Source organism: Vicugna pacos, chromosome 3, assembly GCF_048564905.1.
Source record: "Vicugna pacos chromosome 3, VicPac4, whole genome shotgun sequence".
Classification (NCBI taxonomy): Eukaryota; Metazoa; Chordata; class Mammalia; order Artiodactyla; family Camelidae; genus Vicugna; species Vicugna pacos.
The window spans coordinates 28,422,068-28,445,134 of record NC_132989.1 but is presented as its reverse complement, the minus strand read 5'-3'; the positions used below and the strand labels follow the sequence as shown (position 1 = coordinate 28,445,134).

General features: G+C 33.5%; 1 protein-coding gene across 5 annotated transcripts in view; it reads right to left on the bottom strand.

Moving 5' to 3' along the window:
• AFF4 (ALF transcription elongation factor 4) overlaps positions 1-23,067 on the bottom strand; it is an 82,464-nt gene that overhangs the window by 22,306 nt on the left and 37,091 nt on the right. For all 5 annotated transcript variants that reach the window (XM_072957282.1, XM_072957281.1, XM_006212818.4 and 2 more), the window contains 6 exons: positions 7,107-7,143; positions 5,339-5,384; positions 3,090-3,144; positions 2,596-2,633; positions 2,013-2,175; positions 414-1,331 (listed from right to left, as the gene is read on the bottom strand). In XM_072957282.1, the coding sequence (XP_072813383.1) occupies positions 414-1,331; positions 2,013-2,175; positions 2,596-2,633; positions 3,090-3,144; positions 5,339-5,384; positions 7,107-7,143 (1,257 nt within the window). The remainder of the gene's footprint in view (positions 1-413; positions 1,332-2,012; positions 2,176-2,595; positions 2,634-3,089; positions 3,145-5,338; positions 5,385-7,106; positions 7,144-23,067) is intronic.

The following is a 23,067-nucleotide window of genomic DNA, read 5'->3' as shown; positions in this document are numbered from 1 at the left end:
TCAATTTATAAGCTGGAATTAGTAATTTTAAAAGTGTGACTTGGTCTAGATATAAGAGAGAAGAAAGTGTTAGGAACAGTGATGACATTTAAAACCAAAATTTTAAGAATGCTGTCAAGGCGTTTGCAGTCTCTGCTTCACTCTCATCTCTATACTGACCAGCACACACTGAACAGAAGCACCTGCTCATTTCTTACTAGATTAGAAACCATAATTCTTTACAAAAGGACACAGGCAGAGGAATAATGGTCAAGAGACATTTGTGTCTGAAGACTCATCTGGGCCTTAGGCTCACCTTCTATTTTCCCTCATAGTTATGACTCAACTAGTTTGTTCTGGCTTACTGAGATTTCCACTGCATTGTAGATGCTTACGTTTCGAAACAAAACAAAACAAAAAAACCCTTTACAAACCTTATGTTTCCTCTTGCCTTTGTTGGAAACTTTTTCTGAGGCTTGTTTCTGAGCCTCTCTTGTGTGCTTTTCTGGCACATTTTTCTTTTCTCCCTTGGGTGTCTCTGTTTCTTTGTAAGGCTTTCCTGGTATTCTAGTCAAGAGATTCAGGTCAATCTTCACAATAAGTGGATACCTGTCATCAGGCTCACTGAGGGGTGAGAGAAGTTCCTTCTCTTCCATAGGAGAGAACATTCGTTGCCGAAAAAAGCTATCTTCTTCCTCCACTGAGGAGGGTTTAACCGGAGTCCTATTACTCTCAGGGTACTTAGGAGTTTGTGAGGAAGGAGGAAGGCTCTCGCTTTCATCCGAATCTGACGATGAGGTATCTGTTTCTATGATTTCCCTTGATTTCTGGGAAGATTTGCTTGTTGACTTATATTTCTTTTTCTCTGCTGAAGGTCGAGGGGAAGATTTGGACTCCTTTTTTATATTAGGTTTCCTTGAGCCTTTGGTGGCTGCTTTGTGTCTGCTGGAGGGCATGCTGGTAGCCATGTCTACCGGGGTTTCACTTTCTATCTTCAGGCCTCCGCGGGGCTCTTCAGCAGCTGCCTTCTCAGCCTTTTTGGGTTGTTTTTTGCCTACAGTTCTCCTCTGTGCTGTGCTGTCACTCTGAGCAGGAGACTTCTGCCTCCCGCGTCCACTTTCCGATCCCTTTTGGACGGTTTTAGACTCTCGTCCAGGAGTAGCGGAACTTGTTTCTTTAGAACCGCCTGCATCAGTGTAGTTGTTCCCTGTGCCCTGTTCTCGGCCTTCCTTTTTATATCCTTGAGATGATGGGATGTTACTGTCCACAGAAGAAGCTGGTGACACTTTATGCGGGTTCACTTTATTCAGCCAATTATCAAGTTGCCATTTGTTTGTGGGTGGCGGTTCAGGCTGAAAAAACAGAGAAATAAGTATGCTTTTTCAATACTGAAACTTTCTCCCTCCTTTATAATCTCAAGGAAAACAAAAAACACAATGCCTAATGCCACAAAGGCATTTGGTTTTCCACAGTTCTGACTGAACCAAAGAAAGGGCTAAAAGTATTGACTAACAGCTCTAATCATTTGAATAAAAAGACGAACAATGTTATATATGGTCTTTAAAAAATTAAATATTCCTGCTAGGAATTCAGCTTCAAAGGCAAAATTACATATGACCATATAGTATATTTAATTTCAGAAAGTAAACAAATGATGTAGGTACCAAAAGAGATTTTTAACCACATTTTATCAACCTCCAGTAAAATTATACTATTTAAGGTTTTTAAATTCACCATAACCAGAAAACATGAATTACCACTTTGAAACACAAAAATAAAGCCCGAAGTAAAGAAATCCAACTTTTTAGTGACCTGAAATATGACCTCAAATAGTTCCTAATCTAGACCAAATATGCTTGTCACATAACTGGAAACTGAAGTATCTAGGTTTCCTCCCAGACATTTAGTTTCATTTCTTTTTGTCAGAATATGTAATCTTCTTTTCTTCATTTTTTATATTTGAAGCAAGTGTTAACTGGCCATCACCGGGGTGTGTGAGGGCCTGTGGAAGGCATCCCCTGCCTCTCTCTCACCTCAGGAGATGCACTCTGGGATGGCTCATTTGCCTCACTGTCACTGGAACTACTTTCACTCTCTGAGTCAGATCCAGAGCTGCTTTCAGATCCACTGTGGCTGCTAGAATCATCCCTGGAGTTATCTGCTCCTTCACTATTATGGTGTGAGGGTTCAGAGTTACTAAAAGAGATAAAACATATAAATGACCAAACATTTTATTTTTTAAAGTGGCAACATGAGAGCATCCAAATCTGACAACCAACTTTATTTAAAATGTTTACTATTTGTTAAGCTCTTATAATTCTACTAATGCAGAACTTCATTATAAATGAAATAAATCCTTCGTTAAAAGGTTTCTGATATGTTGCTCATTCACCAGCACTTACCTTTTAAAAACAGGTTTATTGAGGTATAAATTATATACAAAAAAAATCACCCATTTTAATTGTACAATTCAATGATTTTTAGTTAATTTACAGAGTTGTGTAACTACCATCACAATCAATAACATTTACTTTATAAGGTTAGCTACTGTGTCACTACAGTGTTATCAGATGACCTCACCACTCTAAATAAAACAAGAAATAAAAGCATGCCTACCTTCCTGGTGTACTCCTTGGCATTGTCTTATCACAATCCTAAAATTAAAACATGAGAGGAAATCTGTGAATGAATAACAGCATTTTATCTGCTTAATGTGAACAATATCTGAAATCTTAACAGACAAAGTGGCTTCTCTAATGTATGCATCAATGGTCACCTAGTATTTATGAAATACTGTTTTTAACCTAAAGAATAACTAATTGCCAGGGTAAGATTAAAAGCTTTGTTAATAATTCTTCTTGTTAACAATCTCATGCTTTATAAGTACATTCTGAAAGGTAAGTATTAAGGAAAAGCCAATTTTTTTTAAATATGAAAAAAAATGGAGGTTTAAAGACAAAGCAGAGAACTACAACATTTCAGTATCAGAAAGCAGGAAGAAATTTATTTTAAATAACTGGATCATAAATGTATTATTCAATTATAATTCTTTAAAAATATAATAAACAAGTACTATATGAAACTGACAAAATCATATGTAGTAAACACACCTGTTCCCCATCACTGTCTTCACTGCTGCTTAGTTTTAAGTCATCTTTTAACATACTGGAGGGAAAAGGCAGAAAGGATTATTATTTCTTGAACATTTTACCATGGTATACCATGGTATTAAATATCTACCAATAATTCTAGAAATAATCACTGTAGGAGCCAATGACTTAAATGAAAAATAAAGAGAAGTAAGTCTTAGTCCGTCTTGTGTGGTTCATATCAAGAGTAAAAACTGAGGGAGGACTTTAACATTTTTAGAAGCTTCACCTTTTTCATAAATAAAATATTTATTCATCTTTCTTTTCTAATTAAACAAAAGCCACCTCCTACAAACTCTTATACTCACTTCTGTTACCTCTAATTTTTCTCTAATTGCATATACACACACTCATTCATTATTAAAACAAATTACACTACAGCCCACTAGATAAATACAATTCCTAAAAAGAAGGGGGATAAAATGAAAGTACCAACAATAGATACGTACACTTGGGTAACTGAAAACTAGAACACAAAATCAAAGTTTTAGGTCATAAATGCCTTGCTATGAAAACCGAGGGCCCTCTATAGAAGAAATAATTTAGGGTAAGAACCTTGGCTATACAACAGAAATAACCATGTACAAATTAAAAATAAACTTCGGGTTCCAAATCTTCCTTGATTAAAATTCAAATCACTTTTTAAAAACACAAATACTGTAAGTTGATGGTTTTCTGGAATTGGTTTTTGAAAGTAAAATTACAGATTTAATTTTTCTTTAAGGCTGTAAGATCAAAACCAAAATTAAAAATTGAGCAATAAACAAAAAACATTACTCGCCTTTTTACAGGAAAGGAAAATGTAATACAAAGCTTAGGGAGAACTACAACTAGAAAAATGTTTAATTTCTCATTACCACTAGTTCCGTTATCTTTCTTCTTAAAATGTCATGACAGTCTCCAGTCAGTGGGGAGGAAACCTTCTTCCACTCCAGTGACTACTTATACTTCCCCTGAAAGCCTAACCTAAGTTTCTAAATCTGACTCCAAATTCAGAGCATTGCATTAAAAGATCATCTTGAAACAAAATAACCGGTTGAGTACAGAATTATGAAGTGTTTTAAGGCTGACCAATTATACGAGACAGATGAGAAGAATTTTCTTTTGGACAAGGGCTTAGTGCATGTGTATGACTGATTTCCAGTAAAGAAGTGTACTTACTCCGAATTCTCTCAGCCCTTATGATTTAATAATGGCAACTCAATGAACCTGTTTACACACGTGAATATGTCAAAGCTTGAACCAGACTGCTCAAGGTCCTGCATGCTTTTATCCCCTAAGCAACCAAAGTGATATGCACATATATGGTAAGCTCCCATCAGTTGTCTGCATATGAATAAATAGGAATTTACATAATTTGAATTCTTCAGCAATGAGGAGAAACTTCTTGCATTCATATATTTTCATTCTCACTCAGTTCTCCCTATGTTTAGCTGAAGAGGCTAAGGTTATCAGTATAGATTGTGGTTATGGCATAGAGAAGTTAGCACTGCTGCCAGTTTCTTCAGAACTCTGTTTTAATCACTGGGTTAACTTGTAGTCTCAGGAATTCAGTAGTCCGTTCATTCCTTAAAGCTGGAATTTATTATCATCCAGTATACCACACTGTTAAATTCTGATATATATTCCTGGGTCTACCTACAAAATAGAAGTAGGAAAATCTACAGATAGTACACACTACGTTGTTTAAAGATTCTACATTTAGTGGTTAAATGGAGAGTTTACTAAGAAGAATCCTGTCTTTTTTTCCATGTCTTTTTTCTTAAAAACAAACAACAACAAAACAAACATAAACACACTCTGAGAGATGAGGAAAAACTGTAATGGCAGAGAAGGGGTAGGCAAACTATGGCCCACAAGCCAAATCCAGACCACCACCTGTTTTGTAAAGAAAGTTTTTTGGAACATACCTGTACCCATAGTCTATGGCTGCTTTCATGCTACAGTGGCAGAGCCGAGTAGTTGAGACAGAGACCATGTGGCTCCTAAAGCCTAAAATATTTCACTATCTGGCCCTTTATATAAAAGTTTGCTTACCTCTGCCTTAAAAAGTTAAGCATACATTTCTAAGTGTTGTTCTAAACCTCCAGACACTTATAGTTAGACATTTAGCTTAAAAAACAAATAATAAAAAAAATAAAATAAAATAAAATAAAAACAAAACAAACAAACAAAAAACAAACAATAAGCTTATTAAGCAATAAACTTACGATTTAGACTGGTGCCCATTTGAAGTTTTAGAAGGATTATATCTTTCTAGAACAAAAAAGAATGCAGAAATCAGCAACAGTACTGCTATTTATATTTTAAAATATCTATCTGTATATCCACAAAGAAAGATAAATCAAAGATATTATTCTTTATCCATCAAACCGGTAACACTTTAAAGTGCCTTAATATGAAATACTGGTAGAAACAGGCACATTCATGCTATTGGTAGGATTATAAACTCACATAATCTTTCTGGAAGGCAATCTGATAATATTATCTTATCATACTGAAATGCACAATCCACTGGCCCAGCAATTATAATGAAAGGAATTTACCTTACAGGTATATCTGGAGGAACACACACACACACAGTTTATTATAGTATGGATTGCAACAGCAGAAATGGAAACAAATGCACATCTACTGGGGACTAGTTAAATATATTATGGTACCTTAATATATTATAACATAATCTTGTTAAAAAGAATACACTAGAGCTTTATACTGATAGAATAACAGTTCTAAAACAAATTAAGTTTAAAAATAATAAAATTTTAAAAATTAGATAAAGTGAAAAACACAGGTAGTAAAGAGTAGGTGCAACTTATTTGCCATATATTTGCCAACAGTTAGCTTTGGGGCGAGAGGATGGGGGAAGAGTAGTAGAAGGATAAGATAGCCTTTAAAAAGTTTAAGAGAAAATGTAAACTTTCTGGCCTATAGCTAGCTATTTACCACATATCAACAATCTTGGGTTCCTTTTTCCTATAACTGCAGCTTTAAAGCAGAACTAAGAAATGGATACATAGAAAAAGTTTGTTAACCTTATAATGGGTATTATCCTAGTTTTGTCTCTTTGCTTTAAGATCACTAAAGACAACAAACTAAGGATTAAAAAGCTCCACACTTTAATCTCCCAAAATAGCTTATTACTAGTGTAAATCGACTTCATTTACGAAGTTATTGCTCTTGGCAAAGAAACATTTGTTTTTTTATTTTTTTACATAGTTTTTAGAGAGCTATATGGTGAAGCCCAAACATTTGCTAGGTTCCTGATCTTACCAGTGTTAACTGACACAATCATCACCTCTTTAAACCACACTTGAATTCCCCAAGGATACCGTCCTCTCAAGTTCTTCTGAGAGTCCAAGAGAGTAGATGTGGAGGGGGTTTGTGTAGCAGACAGCAGACTTTCTTCCCAGACCAAAAGCCCCAGGGAGGATAAATAAATATGGATACAAGAGGAGAAGAGCCATGGTAAGCTACGATGACCCCTTCTTGCCTGGAGTTTTACCATCACAGAACCAAGTATCTTCATGAAGAAGATGAAAAGACAGAAGAATGGCTCTTGGGGTTATGGGGTGCTTATCAAACTGAATTCATGAACTCTGAACTATTAGTTCAAATACTTAATAATAAAACTAGTTAATTCTGATCTCTAATTGTCTATAATTCTTCATTTTAAAATTTTATTTAAGGGGGATTAGGTTTATTTATTTATTTATTTTTAATAAAGGTACTGAGGATTGAACCTAGGACTTCATGCATGATAAGCATGCACTCTACTGGTGAGCTACATATACCCTCCCACAATGATTCTTCATTGTTTAAGCCGAGATTCAGTTCAATTCATTACTAAGCACTGGATCATAAAAACTGGGATAAGATATACAAAAGAATTATTAAAGAAATATATGATGTGACCATGAGAAATGTATGCTCTATAAACAGCTTGATTTCAAAACCAAGAGGAAAAGAAATACTCACTTTGTTCTCCAGGGCCAAAATTGGACTGCTGAGACTCCTAAGAAAAAGGGACATAGAATTACAGAGTGACATTAAGAGAAAAAGGTTCATTAGAGAAAAATGCTTCAAATTAAACTATTCAATTCCAGTTAATTCAATGAAAGCTCCTGCTGAGTTCCTAAGAATGCATAAAAGAAAAAAAACACTGAAAGAATTTAATGATTCCATCTGATCACCCTCAGTAATACTGTGGTCAATAACAGTTTCCCACGGTTTCACACAAAAAGCGTCAAGCTATCTAATAGTGTTTCTTTACCATTCATTTCTTTTTAGCAGCATCCATAGTACTCATATCCTAAATTGATTCTTGGTCTTGAGGAAATGTAATTTTTAAAAAGTAACACTAAAAGCCATATGCTAGAGTGAAAACAGCTGTACAACACATACAGTCTCAAAATATACCACGTCTATGGACTAGCAAACCCTACATGATTATTCCCAATTATTCCCATGTCATTTTGCTCCCCTTCACTGTTTCCAATATCTTACAAACAATTAGCAACTTGAGGAAGGGATTTGTCATATACTTCTTTGTAAGCGTTATACTAGCACCGTGTCTGGCACTCAGGAAGCACCAGCAAAAAGAAAACCAAAATGTCACTGTCACTGAAAGAAATATGACTTTTCAAACTCATCTATCATGACCAGAACAGCTGTTCCACATGTGCAGATGGTGCATTCTTCCAGGTTAAATCTGTGCACAACGTAGTACTAAAATTACACAAACATCCCTATCATCCTTAAAAGCTTACTTAAAAGTAAACACAATCTTCCTTTAATGACAGAATTATCTGTGAAAGAGAAATCCAAGCAGTACTGAAACTAAAATATAGTTTGCTGTTAAAAAAAAGTTGCAAACCTACATCAATGGTGAACGATTTTCAAAAAAGATGTGAAGACTATCCAACAGGGAAAGAATTCTCTTTTCAACAAAAAGTGCTAGGACAAGTGAACAGCCATATGCAAAAGAACAAAAGCCTAATGCTTACCATAGATGATATTAAAAAAAATTAACTTGATGTGGACCAAAGACCTAAATGTAAGAGAAAAAACTACAAAACTCTGGGAAGAAAATGTAGTGCCAAATCTTAACAATCCCGGATTTGGCAAAGAATTCTTACAAATGTCACAAAAAGCACAAGACACAAAAGAAACTGATAAACTGGACATCATCAAAATTAAGAACTTTGGTGCTTCAAAGGACACCATCAAAAAATACAAACACAACATATTAATTGGGAGAAAATATTTGCAAATCATATTTCTGATAAGAAACTGGTATCTATAATATATAAAGAGCTCTTACAGCTCAGTGATAAAAAGCCAAGTAACTCAATGAAAAAAATGGGCAAAGGATCTAAATAAACATTTTGCCAAGGATGATATACAAATGGCCAAAAAGCACATGAAAAAATGTTCAACATCATTTGTCACTGGGGGGCAAATACAAATCAAACCCACTTAACGTCGACTAGGATGGCTAGAATCAAAAAGACAACAAGTGTTGATAAGAATGTGGAGAAACTGGGAGCCTAGAGGGAATACAGAGTGGTGCAGTTAACTGCTTTGGAAAGCATTCTGGCAGTTCCTCAGATAACTAAATATAGGATTACTATATGACTCAGCAAATCTGCCCCCAGGAATATAATTGAGCGAAACAAAAACATATGTCCACATGAAACCTTGTACACAGCATTATTCATAGAAGCCAAAAGCTCGAAACAACTCAAAAGTCCATCAGCTAATGAACTGTGTAAACAAAACACAATATACATCCATACAATGGAATATTATTTGGTCATAAAAAGGAATGAAGTACTGATACATGCTTGAAAGAACCTTGAAAATACTATACTAAGTGAAAGAATCCAGTTGTAAGAGACCACATATGGTATGATTCATTTACACAAAATGTCCAGAAAAAAGAAATCCATAGAGAGAGGAGATTAGTGGTTGGGTAGGGTTGGGAGGGGGACAGAAGGAAAAAGGGTGATAACTAAAGAGTTGGGAGTTTCTTTTTGAGGTGATGAAAATGTTCTAAAATTTGACTGCAGTGATGGTTGCACATGTCTATGAATATACTCAAAATTATTTAATTGTACATTCTGATTGGGTGATTGCATGGTATGTGAATTATACCTCAATAAACCCATTCTAAACAGCCTTTAAATAGACCAGTGGCTAAGAGATCACTCCTGTGAATTTTATTTAAACTAAAAAGTATTCACCCCCCTGAATGGCTAATCGTCTTACACTCATTTACACAGTAAATGGCCTACAGGTTTAATAGCCCAAGCTTTCAAGTAATCTCTGACTACTTCTTCTCACCTCTGACAACAGTCAGACAGCAGGTTACCAAATATGAATGGATTCTGTCTCAAAACATCTACTAAATGCAACAACTTCTCCTTTCCATCCACACTTCAAAGACTAGGTTCTCACCTTTCTTCATGTATGAGGGCCATCTAATGGATCTTCTGGGCTCTAGTCTCTCTCTTTCACTCAACTACAGCCTCTAGTTGACATTTCTAAAGCTGAAGTCTTAGTATGTGTCATCATTACTCTCCTATTTTTCACAGAGCTGCCAACGGCTCTTTTTTTCCTATGGATAAAAACTAAACTCCTTGATATAACATTCACTCACATGTCTAAGTACTGGAAAAACAGAATAAGCAAAATCAGGCAAACGCTTTGTGTATTCATGGAGCTTAATGTCAATGGCTATCTTTGCAAATACTCATGCAAATCGAGGTAATATAGCAATTGTGTTAAATATAACGAAGGACAAACACTTAAACAGTATTAAATAAGAGGTTATAATTGTGTGTGTGTGTGTGCATGCATGCGCATGAGGTGGGGGGAGAGAAAGAGAAACACACACACACATGTCTGGTCATGAAAATGAGCAAAGGCTCCCTTGAATAGATACTGTTCAGGATGAGATATGAATGATATGTAGAAAGTAAACTGGGAAAGGAAGGGAAAGGAAAGCCTCTGGGGTGGAGAGAACATCATGTGTAAAGGCCAGAAAGGACAGGAGCACAGCTAGTATAAAGAACTAAAAGGCAGCCCATGGTAGGAAAAAGTATAAAAGGAAGAGTGTTGAGAAATTAGACTCAGAACCAGAGAAGCTAGATCATATAGCTTGTAGACTTTATAGAACATATTAAAGGTTTGTGGATGTGTGTAGTTTACTAAGGAAAATTATATGACCACATTTGCACACTGTGATGACCACCTTGGCTGTTATGTGAAGAACAGCTCTGAGAAATCTAGAATGGAAGTTAAGTTAGGAGATTACTGCAGTAGTCCAAGAAGGAGATGACTACAGCTTGAACAAACTTGTCTCCAAGCTTTTTTTGATCATAAACTCCCCATCACTGCAAAATTTTTGCATTTGTATCTCCCAAATATGTATAGTGTATATTATTTAACTAATATATTATACAAGACCAAAATATTGAAATTTTAAAGGGCTCATATAAAATGAAATGAATATTTTAGAGTAATTTTTAAATTATATTTGTCAATGGCGAGTATATTTTTCTTAAACATATAAAAAATAGTGCTTCAAAGGTCTGACACTAAAACTGGCTTATTTTCACATTAGGTTTCATTGCATACCACAAAGACACAGCCACACAAATCAAAGAAGTGCAATACTGACCCAATTTTTTATCTTATACCTTAATTATGCAAAGATTTCTGTTGAAATTGAGCTAACAGACTTCCAATGTTCATAGATACAAATCAGTTTTTCAAGAAAATAAATTAAGAGGTTGCATTTTAATATTTTTAGGAAAAGGTTCAAAACCCACTGAAGTTACAAAATTCTGTTTCCAAGCCTTTAAAGTTTACACATATGACAGTCATCATGGTTTTTGTCAACAATAAAAAATACATAATGACATTATTTTTAAAATGTTTTCCTAGCTTGAGGCAGGCATTTTTCATTCATTGTTAAAACATTTTTACCCTGAGAAGACAAGAAGGTTTATTATTCTTTTAAAAATATGCTAAGAAAAGATCTAGCATATTTGGCGCTTGTGTGTGTGACAGTGAGAGGAGAGAGGGAGAGCAGAATGAGGGAGGGAGAAGAGAAAAGGGAAGGAGGAGAAAAGAGGGAGGGAGAGAGAGGGAGTGAAGGAGGTGCCTAATTCATTTTTAAATGAGATAATTCTTGTATGTCATTAAACAAATAATCAGTGAACTTCTAGGTTAGTATAAAAGATATCTGGGAGTGTCACACAGGTTCTATATGAAGACAGAAGGAGGGAACAGAAACTATACTTTAGGCTTTAACTTCTGTTATAGCTTTCTTTGGTCCACAAAGAAGTAGCTCTTCAAGTATTTTATATCTGAAAAAGAAACTAACAAATATCTTAAATTAAGACTACCAGAAGCACCTATACTTTCATCCATCTGTATACAGCTAAGTTTGTACACTGCATGATTTATTCTAATATTTGTTTTTTGAATCTTCAGCTTTGTTTTCTAAGCCTGTTTCAACAGTGTCTCCTGACAAAGGAGTGCCTTTTAGTATGTTCTCTCTGTGTTCCCTCTGTACTGGATTTCCATCATTTTCCCTGGAGCAGAAAGACCAAGTTTTTAAACAAAGGTATAAAACACTGGAGGAAACCACAAAAGGTCTTTAATAACATTTTATTAGACTTGATGTATATTTAAGGACCGAATTGAATATCACAACATTCAAAATATCGCCAATTACGAATTACTATGCTCTCATAGTTTCATTAGTTACTATCTCAAGGCACCTGTTACACACTAAAGGCAAAGTTAATAATAAACATGCATGTTCAAATTATCGATGATAATCTGGATTTTTTTTTCCTTCTGTTTTCTGCTTATGGCATCTTTGTTTCTACTTTGTGGTGGCAGACAAAGAGCTCGCTCACATTAGGAAAAGGAAAATTTCAACTCTGCCATTTTCTTATTTGCTCTGAAATGCATGTTAAGTGTTATTTTCATTCACATTTTCACAGCAGATAGGTCTTTTAAGCCACTCGTGTACACTAGTGAAGATTAGCTGAATTAAAACCAGTTAATATAATCTGTAAATCACTGTAACCAAGCATACTTAAAAGTGCAATACGCCACAGTTAGGAAGAGCAAATGAATGAGAGCAATTCTATCAACTTTTCCACACTCAGAAGACCTAAACTTCTCTTGGGATAACCTCACATAGCAGAAATAAAATGTGACCACCTGCCACTCAGATCAAGAGAAGTAATACATGATTATTTGATTTGTTCTTTTATTTTAAGATTAAAAAGTAAATAAATTGGTATTTTTAGAACTAAAAAATAAGAGTAAAGTTTTCATTCTCCCACAACACTGGGATATACACATTCTACTTTAGAGAGCACTGACTTATCATAGTGGTAACAATAAATTTGGAGAAAAATGAATGAAACTGAAAGATATTAAAGGAGTTAAAATCATTAGGGCTTGGTGACAGTCCATGAGGCGTGATGGAGAAAGAAGTGACAAACATAACTCCCATAAGGTTTTTTTTGCCTTCACTAAGATAGGAAATAGTACAAGACGACCATGCTTGTTTCCTTTTTGTTTGCTTTTTAGTTGGGAACTAGCGGGGATAATTATGAGTTCTTCCTACAAGATGCTTCAAAGGCACCTGAAACTCAGCGTCTAAGAAGTGTCAAGTATAGAGCTGGATACATATATGTGGAATGCAAATATGGTCTGAAATTAAAATAAAAATTTGTGAAACACGTAGGTAAATAGGAACAGGGTACAAAGAGAAGACAACTTAGGTCTAAGCTTGGTACATATAACTATGTATTCAATTAAACAGTAACATGTAATTCTTTCTTTCTTCTGTATTATTTCATCTGCACGCCAAATGTTTGGCACACTGGCAAAATACATTCTCCTTTTGTATTCTTATAGTATGCAGCATGATGCCTAGAAAACTTACCTTTAATGTAGAGACAGTTTTTTAAAAAAGGAGCAACTGGAGAAACAAAGTAAATCTGGATGAGCAATGTATAGTGGGAGACAAGGAAGAAATAGTTTAAAAAATAAACCCAATGAAGATAAAAAAATGAAAAAAGTTAATTGGATCTGCCAGAATGGGCAACTGGTGATCTGAATGGTTTTGGTGAGGCATTAAGAGTGGAAGCAAGATCAGATTGGACTGAGGATTGAGTGGAGGAAAGTATACAGATAGCAAATATGAACTAGTCTTTAATAAGTTTAAAAGGGAGGAGTGGCTGGAGAACAACATGGAACAGATGGATTTTTTTGTTGTGTTGTTTTTACATGTGACAAAGAATGTTTAAGCAAATGACAGGGATTCACTAACTAGATCTCCAAATATGTTCTTAAACTCAACTTCTCACACAGCACTAGCCATCTGTAAGCTGCTCTTTCAGATCTGTAAACGAGTGTGAAATCCTTTCTGTCCTGCGCCTCATCTTCCCGTGTGGGTCTGGCACTCTTATACTTTCCTTTCTAACCTCAGTTACTACTCCAAATTCTATCTTTCTATCTCCAAATTCCCTAAGTATCAAAACTTTGTCCCTTCTTTGTCCTCTCATTAGACCTAGTCCATATGGTTAGTGCACAAGGGGAATAAGTACATTTTAAAATTTCATATAAAGCTTTAAGATATATTACACAAAAAGTTGTATTCACTGAAAATTCAGAGGATGAAACAAATTATTAAAAAGCAAAATCCAACCTGTAAAAGCAACCCAACCAAAGCAATAATCATTAAATAGTCAACTGAGCTGTTTCAGAAACAAAAAATCTAAACACAGTTATCTGGGTATATATATCCAAATATAGTCAATAAACATTTGTTGAACACCTATTATGTGCCAAGAACTATTCTATGCATTGGCACATAATATTGAACACCTAAGTGCTTCAGTGCTGTATCTATAGCAGCTAGGCACAGCAAGGGGTTGTTCCAAACACACAGTACATTTGAGTAAATGGAGTCAAAAGCTTTAATTTGCTCCAAACTATCACTGGAAAATTTACTAACCTACCTCTAACCATACTCATTCACTCTGCTTTCCCTCCTATGAAAAAGAATGACCGAACTGTGTTCTGTTCCATGGCCAATATCCTCTACCTGGGCAGGATCTCAATCCCTCTTCTAAGGATTTCCTAAGGTTACCCTCTCTCTTTCCCATGTATCCTTTTTCTTTTTTTAACAAAATCATTATGATCAGCATATAAGTGATAAAATATCCTCATCTTATAAAAATATTCCCCTGATACTATCACCATATCCTTTTTGGCACCATCACATTTCTCTGTCACGTTTCACAGACAATGCCTCAAAAGAAAAATCTTCGTTTATATAATCTCCAATACCTTTTGAGCCCACTGCAATCATTATTCTCCTCAGCTTTCTAACAAAAAGTGTTCATGTCACCAATAAAGGATACACTGTCAGTCAAATTTAATACCTGGAACTTAGTAAGTATCTGTTTGATAAAATACATAAACATATCAAGTTTATAGAGATGAAACCATAATATCTGAGATTAAAAAACTGTTAAATAGGATTAACAGATTAGACAAAGCAGAACAAAAGATTACCAAACCTGAAAATACAGCAATAGAAACATCACCAAATGAAACAACAAAAGATTGAAAAAAATGGACAGCACATTACTGAACTGTTGAACAACTTCAAGAGGTCTAATATACACATAACTGGATTCTCTAAAGAAGAGGAAAAAAAGGAGGAAGAAGGAGAACAGAAAAATATTTTGAGGAAGTAATAGCAAAAATTTTCCAAATTTGAGGAAAACTATAAAACCAAAGTTTCAAGAAGCTACAAAACAAACAAACCTGAGCACAAGAAAGATGAAGAGAATCAAGATACATTATAACTGAACAACTTAAAATCAGTGAAAAAGACTCTTAAAAGCAGCCAGAAAAAAAAGGACATATTACATACAGATGAAGAAAAAAAGTGACATAAAATCATAAAATCAGAAATAATGCAAGTCAAAAGACACTAGACCAACATCTTCAACCTAGAAATATATATTTAGCAAAAGTATCTTAAAAACAAAAAAGAAAAGAAGAAATAAAGACTTATTTCAGACATACAAAAGCTAAAAGCATCCATTACTAGCACAAGCACTATAAAAAATGCTAAAGGAATTCCTTCAGGTAGAAGAAAAATGATACCAGACAGGAACCTGGATGAACACAAAGGAATAAAGAGCAAAAGAAATGCTAACTATATTGGAAAATTCAAAAGCCCTTTTTTCCTATTATTTACACCTCTTTAAAAAATAATACTTTTTAAAAACACCTTTATTGTGGTATAATTCCGGTACAGTAAACTACACATATTTCAGATGTACAATTTGATGAAATTTGATAGATGTATGCACCTATGAAATCACTACCAAAATCAAGACAGCTAACATTTTCATTACTTCCCAAGAAGTGCAAATTTCAAATTCCCAATTTATTGCTTCCTGCACCCTTTACCCCCGACTGTAAGTTTGTTCTCTACGTTTGTGAGTCTGTTTCTGAATAACTGACTTTTAAAATAGAAAACAGTGACAATTTTGTGGGGTTTATAACTTACATGAAAGTAAAATGTATGCAACAGAACATATGGTATGAATGGAGAAGTGCAAGCATAATGTTGAAAGGGTTTTACATAATAGAAAAGAATGCCTTAGTATTACTTGAAACAGACTTGAATAAGTTAAAGATATATCCTACAAACCCTGAAAGCAAAAATTAAATAACATAACAGTAATTGCTAATAAGCCAAAAAGGTAACACAATAATAAAAAATACTCAGTCCAAAAGAAGGGAAAAAAGACCAGACGGAACAAGTAGATAACAAAATGCAAAATGACAGAGATAAACCCTGCCATATAAATAATCATATTAAATATAAATGGTCTAAGTATCCCAATAAAAGAGCAGAGTGTCTGCAGGCCAGAAGGGAGTGGCACAATATATTTTAAGTGATGAAGGGAAAAAAAAACCCTACAATCAAGAATACTCTACACAGTAAGGCTTTCATTCAGATTTGATAGAGAAATCAAAAGCTTTACAGATAAGCAAAAGCTAAAAGAATTCAGCACCACCAAACCAGCTTTACAATAATGATAAGGGAACTTCTCTAGGTAGAAAAGAAAAGGCCACAACCAGAAATAAGAAAATTATGAAATGGAAAAGCTCACCAGTAAAGGCAAACATACAGTAGAGATCAGAAACCATCCACACACAAACTAACAGGGACATTAAAAGACAAAAGTAGTAAAAAAAATCATCTGTATCCACAATAAGCAGTTAAAATATACACAAAACAATTAGATGTAAAATATTATATCAAAACCACTAATCATGAGGGGAGAAGAGTACAAATGCAGGATATCTAAAATGCATTTGAAATTAAGAGATTAGCAACTTAAAATAATCATGTATATATACAGACTTCTGTATGAAAACCTCATGGTAACTGCAAACCAAAAATCTGTAATAGATATACCCACAAAGAATAAAGAAGAATCCAAACATAACACTAAAGAGAGTCATCAAATCATAAGAGACCAAAAAGAAGAAAGAGAAAAAAAGACCTACAAAAACAAATCAAAAACAATTAACAAAATGGCTGTAAGAACATACATATCAATAATTATTTTAAATGTAAATGGATCAAACGCTCCAACCGAAAGACAGAGACTGGCTAAATGGATACAAAAATAAGGCCACTATATATGCTGTCTACAAGAGACCTACTTTAGAGCTAGAGACACATATAGGCTGAAAGTTAAGGGATGGAAAAAGGTATTTCATGTAAATGGAAACCCAAAGAAAGCTAGAGTAGCAATACTTATATCAGATAAAACAGACTTTAAAATAAAGACTATCACAAGAAACAAAGAAGGACACTACATAATGCTCAATGGATCAATCCAAGAAGAAGCTATAACAACTGTAAATATATATGCACCCAACATAGGAGCACCACGTATATAAGGCAACTGTTAAACATAAAAGAAGATAAAGAAGATGTGGTGTATGTATGTGCGTGTGTGTATACACACACACACACACACACATATATATATACATATATACAATACAATACTACTCAACCATAAAAAAGAATGAAATCATCCATTTGCAGCAACATGGATGAACCTAGAGATGATCATATTAAGTGAAGTAAGTCAAACAGAGAAAGACAAATACCGTAAGATGTCGCTTATATGAGGAATCTTAAAACATTTTTTTTTTAATCTACAAACTAGAGATAGACTCATGGACATAGAAAACAAGCTGTGGTTACCAGGGGAAAGGGTGGGAAAGGACAAATTAGGAGTCTGGAATTAACAGATACACATTACTATATATAAAATAGTTAAACAGGGACCTGCTGAATAGCACAGGGAACTATATTCAATTTCTTGTAATGAGCTGTAATGGAAAAGAATCTGAAAATATATGTACGTATCTGTAGCAACATGGATGGACCTCGAGATTGTCCTTCTACGTGAAGTAAGCCAGAAAGAGAAAGAAAATTATCATATGATATCATTCATGTGGAATCTAAAAAAAAAAAAACAGAAAGAAAAAGAAAAAAGAGGACACTAATGAACTCATCTACAAAAGAAAAAGACTTGCAGACATAGTAAACAGTCTTATGGTTACCAGGGAAAGGAGGGTAGGAAGGGATAAATATGGAAGTTCGAGATTTGCAAATGTTAACCACTATATATAAAAATAGATAAAAACAAATTTCTTCTCTATATCTCAGGGAACTATATTCAGTATCTTGTAATAACCTTTAATGAAAAAGAATATGAAAATGAATATATGTATATATATGCATGACTGGGACATTATACTGTACACCAGAAATTGATAAATTGTAATTGACTTATACTTTAACTTTAAAAAATATATATGTATGTATATGTATAACTGAATCACTTGGCTGTATGCCTGAAACTAACATTGTAAGGCAACTACACTTCAATAAAAAATAAGTATTAATTTTAAAAAAAAGAGAGCACAGTTTCAGACTGAATACAAAAAAGTAAGACAAAAATTATGTTACCTATAAGAAATATATTTTAACTATAAGGACACTGGTTACAAGTAAAGGACAGAAAAAGGCATACAACTTACATTAATCAGAAGAAAGCTAAAGTGGTTCTCTTAACATCAGGCAAAGTAAATTTTGTATTTTATATATAAGAATAGTATCAGGATTATAAGGGAGTCAATTCATAATGATAAAGGGACCACTTCATCTAGAGGTAGTAACAATTCCAAATGTTTAAGCACCTAAAAGAAGAACCTGAAAAACTATGAAGAAATGAACAAGCAAGGACAAAAACACAAATTGAAAATAATAGTTGTAATTAACTATAACTTAATAATTGACAAAACAAGTAGCATTAAAATGAATAAGAACACAGAAAACTTGAATACCATAAAACAACTTGATCTAACTGACATTTACAGGACACTCCACTTGACAGAAGTAGAACATACATTCTTTTCAAGTGTCCATGAAACATTTGCCAAAAGAGACAATATTCTGGACCATAAAATAAGTCTGAACAAATGTAAAAAGATTCAAGTCACGCCAAGTATGTTCTCTGATCAGAATGGAATCAAGCCATAAATAAATAACGGAAAATATGTGGAAAATCTCCAAATATTTGGAAACTAAATGATACTTCAAAATAATCCACAGAACAAATAAAATTAAAAGTTATGCTGGGAAGGTACTGCTCAAGTGGTAGAGTGCATGCTTAACATGCATGGGGTTCTGGGTTCAATCCCCAGTACCTCCTCTAAGAATAATTAAATAAACCTAACTACCTCCTCCCACCAAAAAAAACAAAAGGAAAGAAAAAAAGAAAAGAAAAAATTATGTTGAACTGAATAAAAATGAAAACACATTTCAAAGTTTGTGGGACACAAACAAAACATTACTTAGAGGATAATTTATAGCACTCGAAGTCTATATTAGAAAGTGAGAAAGATGTTAAATCAACAGCCTTAGCTTCCACTTTAAGAATTTTTTTAATTACATCTTTATTATGGTATAATTCCTGTACAGTAAACTACACATATTTCAGATGTACAATTTGATGAATTTTGATAGATGTATACACCTATGAAAACACCACCACAATCAAGATAGGTTAACATTTCGAAGAATTTTTTTAAAAGAAGACCAAATTAAGCCAAAGAAAGCTGAATAAAAAAGTAATAAAATCAGAGTGGAAATCAACCCAATAAAAATAAAAAACAATGGAGAAGGAAAAAAGGAAGTTTTTTAAAAAGAAGATCAATAAAACTTAGAAACCTCAAGCCAGAGGAAAGTGAGAGGGAAGGGATACATCACCAATAAAAGGAATGAGAATTGGCATCTAACAGATTTTAGAAGTATAATTAGGAAAAATAATCAAAAACTTTAATATCAATAAATTTGACAACTTTGACAATGAGAGATAAAATGGACAAAGTCCTTGAAAGACACAAACCACCAAAGCACATTCAAGGAAAAAACAGATAACATGATGAGATTAATCTTTACAAAAATTGTCCTACAAAGAAAATTCAATACTCAAAGATGAATTCTAACAAACATTTAAAAAGAAATAACATCAATCCTACACAGACTATTACAGAAAACTGAGGTAGAGGGAATTACGTGCCAACTTATTCCATGAGGTCAGGTCAACAAAATCCAAAATTAATTCCTGATTAAGAACTCTTAGGTAAATAAAAGTAGAAGGGAACGTCTTCAACTTAATAAATAACATCTACAAAAATCCCACAGCTAACATAATACTTAACGGTAAAAAACTGAATACCTTCTCCTCTATGATTACAAATATGGCAAGAATGTCTGCTCACCACTTCCATTCAACATTGTACTGGAGTTTCTAGCCAGTGCAATAAAGCAAGAATAAGAAATGAGGCATCCAGTTTAAAATAAAAGTTGTAACACTATTTGCAAATTACATCATTGCCAAATTAGATAATTCTATGATTAGTGAAACAGAACACAGTCAGAAATGCACCACACACATATATCGTCAACTGCAAATTCCAAGGCAATTCAGTGCATAGAGAAGCTTTTTAAACAAATGATGCTGGAACTGGATACCCATATACAAAAATGAACTATGATCTATATCTTGTCACCATATATAGAAATTAAAATGGATCACAGGCCTAAATGTAAAACATAAAACTACAGAATTTTGAAAACTAATTATCTAATAATGGACTTACATGCAGAAAATACAAACAACTCTCAAAACTTAAGAGGACCACAACCCCATTAAAAAATGTGCAAAAGATTCAGACACTGCACCACTAAAGACATAGACAAATAATAAGCATATGAAAAGATGCTCATCCATAGAACAAGAGAAATGTAAATTAAAATCTCAATGAGGCACCTTCTACACAACTGCTAGAAAAGCTGAAATTTAAAAAGACTAGCCAAATAAATAAATAAATAAATAGATAAATAAATAAGACTAGCCATATGAATATATATATGTATATGCATGACTGGGACACTGTGCTGTACACCAGAGATTGACACGTTGTAACTGACTGTACTTCAATAAAAAAATTAAAATTAAAATTAAAAAATTAAAAATAAAAAGATTGGCCATAACAAACATTGGTACGGATATGGAACAATTGGAACTACTGATATGAATAGAAAATGATTCAATCACTTTGGGAAAAAGTATGAGTTTTTTTTAAAAAAGCTAAATATACATCTAACATATACCTGACCAGTTCACTCAAAGTTATTTACCTAAGAGAAATAAAAGCAGATGTTCATATAAAAACTTGCATACAAATATTCACTGCAACAGCAACTTAATTTTTCATAGCCAAAGTTCAGAAGCAAGCCAAGTATTCATCAATATGTGAACAGATAAGCAGTGGTATAATCATAAAACTGAATACTACTTAGCAATAAAAAAGAATGATTTATATATGCAACAATAGGATGAATCCCAAAATTACTGTGCTGAGTGAAAGAAACCAGAACAACAAAAACAAAAGAGCACATATAGTATCATTCTATTAATATAAAATTCTCAGAACTGTAAACTAATCTGTTGTGACAGAAATCAGATTACACAGTTGCCTAGGGGTAGAAGGGGAAGAGAGCATCTGTAAGGAGGACAGCACTATAAAGGATCACAAGGAAATATTTGGGGGTGATTGTTATATCAATTATGGTGATGGTTTCACAAGTGAATACATGTCAAACTTCACAAAATTTTTACTTTAAATATGTGCCATGGGTGGGAAGGGACAGACTGGGAGTTCAAGATTTATAGATACTGACAGGTATATACAGAATAGGTGAACAAGTTTATACTGTATAGCACAGGGAAATATATTCAATATCTTGTAGTAGTTCACGGTGAAAAAGAATATGAAAACAAATGTAGGTATATTCATGTATGACTGAAAAATTGTGCTGTACACTAGAAACTGACACAACATTGTAAACTGATTAGAACTCAATTAAAAAAAGTGCCATATATTGAATATCAATTAATCCTCAATAAAGCTAGTAAAAAGATACTTGATTGTTTAAAATGTAAGAATTAATAATGTATTATGAGATTTATAACATAAATAAAAGCACAGGGAATAAAAAGAAAGAATGGAAGCTATACTGTTGTTAAGACAATTAAGCTATATGTGAATGACACTATTTTAAAGTAAATGTGCTATATAAAAATTGTGATATGTGTTAGTGCAAAACCTAAACCAACCATACAAAACACACAACACAGGTCTAGAGGACTCAAACTTCCAGATTTCAAAACTTACTACAAAGCAACAGTTATCAAGACAGTGTGGCACTAGCATAAAAACAGTCAGGTAGATCAGTGAAACAGAATTGAGAGTCCAGAAAGATACCCTCACATTTATGATCAACTGATATTCCACAAGAGTGCTAAGACAATACAATAGGGAAAGAAAAGTCTTTTCAACAAATGGTGCAGGGACAACTGGATATGCACATGCAAAAGAATGAAGCTATACTTCTACCTCACACCAAATACAAAAATTAACTGAAAATGGATCAATGAACACTACTTGAAAAGATACATGTACCCCAATGTTCACAGCAGCATTATTTATAGTAGCGAAGATAATGAAAGCAACTGGTGTCTATCAATAGATAAATGGATAAAGCAGATATGAGATACACATACACACACACACACACACACACAGAGAGAGAGAGAGGAATATTACTCAGCCATAAAAAAGAATGAAAATGTTGCCATTTACGACAACATAGGTGGACCTATAGGATATTAAGCTTAGTGAAATAAGTCAGACAGAGAAAGACAAATACTGTATTTTACCATTTATATGTAGAATCTAAAAAATAAAACAAACGAATGTAACAAAATAAAAACCAGACTCACAGATACAGAGAACAAATTAATGGTCACCAATGGGGAGAGAGGGAAGTGGAGAGGGGGAACATAGTGGTAGGGGATTAACAGATTCAAATTACTATGTATAAAATAAATAAGCTACAAGGATATATCTATCACACAGTTCAGGGAATATAACCAATTTTTATAATAACTTTAATGGACTATATCTATAAAAATACTGAAATCACTATGTTATACACCTGAAACTAATATATTATAAATCAACTACACTTCAGATTTTAAAAAATGAATTAATGATTTAAATGTAGTTGTTAATATTATAAAACTCTTTGAAAAAATAAAGGTGTAAATCTTTGTTATCTTGCATTGTGCAATGGTTTCTTAGATATGACAAGAAAGAGACAAACAGTAACAAAAAATAAAATGGACTTCATTAAACTGTAAAATTACTCTGCTTTAAAGAA